General features: G+C 45.2%; 1 protein-coding gene across 1 annotated transcript in view; it reads right to left on the reverse strand.

Annotated features, from left to right (window-relative positions):
- LOC128379956 (uncharacterized) overlaps positions 1-8,301 on the reverse strand; it is a 13,581-nt gene extending 5,280 nt beyond the window's left edge. The window contains exon 1 of the mRNA XM_053339593.1: positions 8,229-8,301. Within this exon, the coding sequence (XP_053195568.1) occupies positions 8,229-8,301 (73 nt within the window). The remainder of the gene's footprint in view (positions 1-8,228) is intronic.
- Between the last annotated feature and the right edge of the window lie 323 nt (positions 8,302-8,624).

Genomic DNA, 8,624 nt, shown 5'->3' on the forward strand with positions numbered 1-8,624 from the left:
GAGGAGACGGACGATGAGAGCTGGAAACACTTTAAACAGACGCTCTGCTGTATCTACATCTGGAGGAGGAGGAGGAGAAGGAGGAGGAGGAGGAGGAGGAGGTGGAGGAGGAGGTGGAGGAGGAGGAGGAGGAGGAGGAGGAGGAGGAGGAGGAAGAAGAGGAGGAGGAGACGGACGATGAGAGCTGGAAACACTTTAAGCAGACGCTCTGCTGTATCTACATCTGGAGGAGGAGGAGGTGGAGGAGGAGGAGGAGGGAGAGGAGGAGGTGGAGGAGGAGGGAGAGGAGGAGGTGGAGGAGGAGGAGAAGGAAGTGGAGGAGGTGGAGGAGGAGGTGGGAGAGGAGGACGAGGAGGGGGGGAAGAAGAGGAGGAAAAAGCAGAGAAAGAGGAGGAGGTGAAAGAGGAAGAAGTAGAGGAGGAGGGAGGAGGAGGAGGTGGAGGAGGAGGAGGAGGAGGAGGAGACGGACGATGAGAGCTGGAAACATTTAAACAGACGCTCTGCTGTATTTACATCTGGAGGAGGAGCAGGAGGAGGTGGAGGATGAGGAGGAGGTGGAGGAGGAGGAGGAGGTGGAGGAGGAGGAGGAGGAGGTGGAGGAGGAGGTGGAGGAGGAGGAGAAAGAAGTAGAGAGGAGGAAGAGACGGACGATGAGAGCTGGAAACACTTTAAACTGACGCTCTGCTGTATCTACATCTGGAGGAGGAGGAGCAGGAGGAGGAGGAGGAGGAGAAGGAGGAGGTGAAGGAGGAGGAGGGACGAGGAGGAGGTGGAGGAGGAGGTGGAGGAGGAGACGGACGATGAGAGCTGGAAACACTTTAAACAGACGCTCTGCTGTATCTACATCTGGAGGAGGAGGAGGAGGAGGAGGAGGAGGTGGAGGAGGAGGAGGAAGAGGAGGAGGAGGAGGAGAAGGAGGAGGAGGAGACGGACGATGAGAGCTGGAAACACTTTAAACAGACGCTCTGCTGTATTTACATCTGGAGGAGGAGGAGGAGGTGGAGGAGGAGGAGGAGGAGGTGGAGGTGGAGGAAGAAGTAGAGGAGGAGGAGGAGGAGGAGGAGGAGGAGGAGGAGGAGGGGGAGGGAGGAGGAGCAGGAGGAGGAGGAGGTGGAGGAGGAGGAAGAAGTAGAGGAGGAGGAGGAGGAGGAGGAGGAGGAGGAGGAGGACGAGGAGGACGAGGATGGGGGGAAGAAGAGGAGGAAAAAGCAGAGAAAGAGGAGGAGGTGTGAAAGAGGGAAGAAGTAGAGGAGGAGGAGGAGGAGGTGGAGGAGGAGGTGGAGGAGGAAGAAGGTAGAGGAGGAGGAGGTGGAGGAGGAAGAGCAGGGGGAAGAGGAAGAGGAGGAGGAGGAGGAGAAGGAGACGGGGAGGGGGAGGAGGAGAAGGTGGAGGAGGAGGGGGAGGTGAAGGAGGAGGAGGAGCAGGAGGAGGTGGAGGAGGAAGAGGAGGAGAAGAGGAGGTGGAGGACTCTCCATACATAATTAATGACATCATTTCCTCTATTGACTAAACAAAAACATAAATCACAGTGGCTCGAGTCAACAGACACGGAAACGTTAAATCATGTTCTAAATAAAGACTACTGTTCCCATAATGCAACAGTTATTATCAGCCCCCCCCCCAACCCCCACACACACACACACACCTCACACAGCTTCACTGGCTTCCTGTTAACTTCCACATCACTTTTAAACTCCGCTGACTTGGGCCTCCTGTCCACCCCCCCGCCCCCCGACTTGGGCCTCTGTCCGCACCAGAAGGCAAACCATGGGGAGCGAGGCCTTCAGTGTGGTAGCTCCTACACTGTGAACTTGCTCTCTCAGGACATTTGCCAAGCACCAACGCTGGACTCTTTTAAATCACTCTTGTTCCTGCAGGGTTTTGGCAGGTAAATGTGTGTTTTTGTCTGTTTCTTGTTATTGTGAAGCGACCGTGGGTTTCATGAAAGCTAAACCATATATATATATAAAGTTATTATTATTATTATTATTATTATTATTGAGGAGCGATGGAGGAGGAAACAGAGCCACAGCATCTTTATGTGGAGTGGCAGCTGGAAAATACAGTGGTTAAAAGAGAGGAACATGTAGAAGCAGAATAAAAGAGAGGAACATGAATAAAAGAGAGGAACATGTAGAAGCAGAATAAAGGAGAGGAACGTGTAGAAGCAGAATAAAAGAGAGGAACATGTAGGAGCAGAATAAAAGAGAGGAACATGTAGGAGCAGAATAAAAGAGAGGAACATGTAGAAGCAGAATAAAAGAGAGGAACGTGAATAAAAGAGAGGAACATGTAGAAGCAGAATAAAAGAGAGGAACGTGTAGAAGCAGAATAAAAGAGAGGAACATGTAGAAGCAGAATAAAAGAGAGGAACGTGAATAAAAGAGAGGAACGTGTAGAAGCAGAATAAAAGAGAGGAACGTGAATAAAAGAGAGGAACATGTAGAAGCAGAATAAAAGAGAGGAACATGTAGAAGCAGAATAAAAGAGAGGAACATGTAGAAGCAGAATAAAAGAGAGGAACATGTAGAAGCTGAATAAAAGAGAGGAACGTGAATAAAAGAGAGGAACGTGTAGAAGCAGAATAAAAGAGAGGAACGTGAATAAAAGAGAGGAACATGTAGAAGCAGAATAAAAGAGAGGAACATGTAGAAGCAGAATAAAAGAGAGGAACATGTAGAAGCAGAATAAAAGAGAGGAACATGTAGAAGCAGAATAAAAGAGAGGAACGTGTAGAAGCAGAATAAAAGAGAGGAACGTGTAGAAGCAGAATAAAAGAGAGGAACGTGTAGAAGCAGAATAAAAGAGAGGAACGTGTAGAAGCAGAATAAAAGAGAGGAACGTGAATAAAAGAGAGGAACATGAATAAAAGAGAGGAACGTGTAGAAGCAGAATAAAAGAGAGGAACATGTAGAAGCAGAATAAAAGAGAGGAACATGTAGAAGCAGAATAAAAGAGAGGAACATGTAGAAGCAGAATAAAAGAGAGGAACGTGTAGAAGCAGAATAAAAGAGAGGAACGTGTAGAAGCAGAATAAAAGAGAGGAACATGTAGAAGCAGAATAAAAGAGAGGAACGTGTAGGAGCAGAATAAAAGAGAGGAACGTGTAGGAGCAGAATAAAAGAGAGGAACATGTAGAAGCAGAATAAAAGAGAGGAACATGTAGAAGCAGAATAAAAGAGAGGAACATGTAGAAGCAGAATAAAAGAGAGGAACGTGTAGAAGCAGAATAAAAGAGAGGAACATGTAGAAGCAGAATAAAAGAGAGGAACGTGAATAAAAGAGAGGAACGTGTAGAAGCAGAATAAAAGAGAGGAACATGTAGGAGCAGAATAAAAGAGAGGAACATGTAGGAGCAGAATAAAAGAGAGGAACATGTAGAAGCAGAATAAAAGAGAGGAACATGTAGGAGCAGAATAAAAGAGAGGAACATGTAGAAGCAGAATAAAAGAGAGGAACATGTAGAAGCAGAATAAAAGAGAGGAACATGTAGGAGCAGTTTATCCATCAGTCTGACAGAGAAACCGTTTAAGGCTCAGAGACAGCAGTCTGTCACCAGAGACTCAAATCAACTCTTCACATGCTGCTGCTGCTGTGACTGCACATCAGCAGCTTTATCCTGCTGTCTGCCCCCCCTAGCCCCCCCTCACCCCCCCAGCCCCCCCCCAACCCTCCTAACCCCCCACTTACAGCTCTGCCACCAGCCTGTCATTACAGGATCATTCACACTTATTTCAAGCAGAGCTCAAACTGATGAAACATTAAACACTCTCAGACTCTCAAACCTTCATTAATGTTTCTGTTTCTCTCTTTCAGTCACTTTAATGAACGAGTGCAGCTTCTTATTCACACGTTCATTTTCACATTTTAACCTCTGCAGCTTATTCACACGTTCATTTTCACATTTTAACCTCTTTATATTTGACTAAACCACTCGGACACAGAGACCTGGCAGGTTATCTGGTGGCAGACATGCAGGGATTAAATAATGTGTTGTATATTTATGACACAGTTTATTATACTGATGCTTTTATTTGTTTCAGTGAAGGTTTAAATGAGTCAGTATGATAGTTTAATATAGTTTAATAAACAACAACTTTATTAAATAACAGATTCTGACTGTTTTAATCTCTTATGACAGTTTTTGATAATTAAAGTCTGTGTAAAGTCAATTCATTGATTAACTTCTAAACATATTATACATGTTGGAAAATGGTTACAGAAAACATGAGAAGAGGCTGATCACTGGAGATAGAGCCTTAAACTGTTTCTCAGCTTCTCATTTTTCCTGATTTCTCTGAGCCTGCATACCCTTGGGTCTCTCCCCTACTATATAAGACCGAGAGTCCGCTCTCCTCAGTGGTTAACCTGCCTAGTGGCCAGTTACTGTTACTACATCTAACACTACTACCAATACAGCCCACAGTTAGCCAGTTAGCCGCCGAGCTAGCAGCAGAAAGCTCTCAGACATAGCGTCCATGTTTCTGGTAGAGGTGGTGACTTTGATTGACAGGTGACACGTGGTAGGGGGCGGGGCTTCAGCGGACTCGGAGGCCACGCCCACATCGTTTGGGAGCAGAGAAAGAGGCTGAGTTTTACACAACTTTGAAGCCTAATTTCATATATTTGGTGATTTTTTTAATCATTGAAATTTGGCAGGGTGGATAACAACACACTTTTCTGTGGTATGTTAAACTCAGAACACATATTTATTCTGACTTTACACGGACGTTAAGAATTAAGAATGATCGTATTTTCCTTCCTGCTCTGTGTGACTTCCTGTCCTTCCTCCTCTGTGTGACTTCCTGTCCTTCCTCCTCTGTGTGACTTCCTGTCCTTCCTCCTCTGGCTTCGGTCTCTGGTCTCTGAGGACGTTTCAGACATGAATGGAGATTTATTCGGGTCAGCAGCGGCTTCAGTTTCACTCTGATTCTGATGTAAAAGCCGGTTTGATGAGCTCCTCTCCTCCTCTCCTCCTCCTCCTCCTGCTCCTCCTCCTCCTCCTGACAGAGAAGAGTCTCCAAACGCCGTCCGGCCGGGTCGCAGGTTAATGACTTTGTGTTTACCATCCGACCGGCTGTTTGATAACAAGCCTTCCTCCTCCTGCTCCTCCTCCTCTCCTGCTCCTCCTCATCCTCTGCCTCCTCTTCTTCCTCCTCCCCCTCCTGCTCCTCCTCCTGATCCTCCCCTCTCCCCCCCTTCCTCTTCTTCTTCCTCCTCCCCCTCCCCCTGCTTCCCCTCCTCCTCCTCCTCCTCCTCCTCCTCGTCTTCCTCCTCCTCCTCCTGCTCCTCCTCCCCCTCCTCCTCCTCCTGCTCCTCCTGTTCCTCCTCCTCCTCCTCTTCTTCCTCTTCCTCCTCTTCTTCCTCCTCCCCCTCCCCCTGCTTCACCTCCTCCTCTTCCTCCTCCTCGTCCCCTGCCTCCTCTTCTTCCTCCCCCTCCCCCTGCTTCCCCTCCTCCTCTTCCTCCTCCTGCTCCTCTTCCTACTCTTCCTCCTCCTCCTCCTCTCGTCCCCATCCTCCTGCTCCTCCTCCTCCCTCCTCCCCCTCCTCCTCCTCCTCCCCCTCCTCCTGCGTGTTTCCTGCCGCCGAGGCCGACGCAGGCGTTGGGTGTAGCAACCGGAAGCGGCGAGGAATGCGACGGAGAGCAAGCGGAGCGAGGAGCACTAATATTTATTCATGATAGAGAGAAAGTAGTGGTCTGTTGGCTCAGGCTACTTCATTTACATCCTGTTATAGACTGTTTGCGCCAGCGTGGGAGCTCCGTCCGTCTCCAAATAGATGAACCTGTCCTCCTCACTCCGTCCGCCTGTCACACACTCATGTCGCCTCGCTGGAACAAACTCCTGGAAGAAGCTTCTGCAGGTTGATCTGAGCCGCGATGAAGACGTTATAACAGGAAGTGCTTCGTGATTAAAGGACTAAACACTGTGTGATTTTATTTACTGCAAGATTTAAATGCTTTAAATCTTGTTTCTGAGGGAATCCACAGACAAATATAATATATTATAATAAACTTTATTTATGGAGCTTAAGGAACAGAAGTAAGAGTATAAAGGGTCAATTATGTTTTTAAAGGGTTAAAATGTGAAAATAAACGTATGAATAACTTCACACATTCTTTTTTTGTGGACCCAGCATCAAATTTCTGCTTTTAATCCATTTAGAGAGAATATATTAGAGGATTATGGTAAAAATGTCTAAGTGGTGTAACCATAAAAACTTTGTACCAAATAATTGAACGTTGCTTAAAAACAGTAAATAGTCAATAAAACACCTTCCTTCCTTCCTTCCTTCCTTCCTTCCTTCCTTCCTTCCTTCCTTCCTTCCTACCTAACACCATATCAACTAGTTTGGCATGATCTTACATCCTTCCTTCCTTCCTTCCTTCCTTCCTTCCTTTCTTCCTTCCTACCTTCCTACCTAACACCATATCAACTAGTTTGGCATGATCTTACATCCTTCCTTCCTTCCTTCCTTCCTTCCTTCCTACCTTCCTTCCTTCCTACCTAACACCATATCAACTAGTTTGGCATGATCTTACATCCTTCCTTCCTTCCTTCCTTCCTTTCTTCCTTCCTACCTTCCTACCTAACACCATATCAACTAGTTTGGCATGATCTTACATCCTTCCTTCCTTCCTTCCTTCCTTCCTTCCTTCCTACCTTCCTTCCTTCCTACCTAACACCATATCAACTAGTGTGGCATGATCTTACATCCTTCCTTCCTTCCTTCCTTCCTTCCTACCTTCCTTCCTTCCTACCTAACACCATATCAACTAGTGTGGCATGATCTTACATCCTTCCTTCCTTCCTTCCTTCCTTCCTACCTAACACCATATCAACTAGTTTGGCATGATCTTACATCCTTCCTTCCTTCCTTCCTTCCTTCCTTCCTTCCTTCCTTCCTTCCATCCTTCCTTCCTTCCTTCCTTCCTACCTAACACCATATCAACTAGTGTGGCATGATCTTACATTATAACTTTTATATTAAATAAAGCTAATGGAATACTATTGTTCTAAATATTACATTTCATCTGGTTACCATGGAGACCAGGAAACATTTACATGTTTTAAATGAAGTCATTATTAGTATAAGTCCACTTAAACACACTGTAGCTGATCACATATTTAATATCTATCATTCTTCTGTGGTTACACCATTTGACATTTTGTGGTTACACCATTTGACATTTTCAGGAGCATTCAGTCTTTTGGTATAAAATGGGTCAAATGTCATTTCAAATCTCTCTTATTGATCTTTTTTTAATATATTGATTATATTGAAGTGGTCGTAACCTCCATGATGTCTTGCTGCGGAGTTCAGTCTGAATTTATCTAGAAAACCAACACATGAGAAATATAATAAATAAGTTTAATAATAAAGAACTTATAAAATAAGTGTTTTAACTGATACATTTAAAGTTTAGATGAATAATAAAACTTTATATTATGGGTGTATAAAGCAGAGTCTGTATCTGTGACTGCAGGTTTCTGATTTCACTGAATTAAGAGTTGATGCTGATATTTGTGTGTTTCTGCAGCGAGAACGTTTCCTGATGTTTCCTGGTGTTCCTTCATGTTTCTTCATGTTTCCTTGTGTGTTTCCTGCTGTTTGCTGTTTGCTGCTGTTTCTTTATGTTTGCTGCTGTTTGCTGGTGTTCCTTCATGTTTCCTGGGGTTTCTCTGTGTTTCCTGGTGTTATTCGTGTTTCTTCATGTTTCTCTGTGTGTTTCCTGCTGTTTGCTGTTTGCTGCTGTTTCTTCATGTTTCCTGGTGTTATTCGTGTTATTCGTGTTTCTTTATGTTTGCTGGTGTTATTCGTGTTATTCGTGTTTCTTTATGTTTGCTGGTGTTATTCGTGTTATTCGTGTTATTGGTGTTTCTTTATGTTTGCTGCTGTTTCTCTGTGTTTCCTGGGGTTTGCTGGGGTTTCTCTGTGTTTCCTGGTGTTATTCATGTTTCTCTGTGTGTCCTGGGGTTTCTCTGTGTTTCCTGGTGTTATTCATGTTTCTCTGTGTGTCCTGGGGTTTCTCTGTGTTTCCTGGGAACGGAGCAGCGCTGACGATGATAAGAGTTTTAATGATTGGCCTGCGAGTGTAAAGAGTCTCACACTTAATCACCGGCCGGCTGATAAAACCTGTTTGAGTCGCTGTCAGCTGCAGTTTCTCACCAGAGGTTCATCTGAAGCAGAGTCCTACCCCTAACCCTAACTCAGACCCAGACCCTAACCCAGACCCAGACCCAGACCCAGAACCAGAGCCAGACCCAGAACCAGAGCCAGACCCAGAACCAGAGCAGTCATCACTGATTAAACCCTACTGAGTGAGGACCCTAACCCAGACCAAGGGTGAGGGCCCGTTCACTGCTGCCTGCAGCTTTAATTATTATTGTCTGTCCCTTTTGGTTTATCACTATTTCTAATGGAGATGAAGAAAACAAGGACTTATGATTATTTATATTATTTCTACGTGTATATTTGAGTTTAATGTCTGAAATAAATTACCTACTCTCTGATATTTCTCAGTTTCAGACTTTTCAACAGCTTTAAAAACAACCTGTATATCAATCAATCAAACTTAGTTTATAAAGCAGCTTTCATTCAGTTTAATGTCGTTTCACAGCTGA

This window comes from Scomber japonicus, chromosome 19 (assembly GCF_027409825.1).
Source record: "Scomber japonicus isolate fScoJap1 chromosome 19, fScoJap1.pri, whole genome shotgun sequence".
Taxonomy (NCBI): domain Eukaryota; kingdom Metazoa; phylum Chordata; class Actinopteri; order Scombriformes; family Scombridae; genus Scomber; species Scomber japonicus.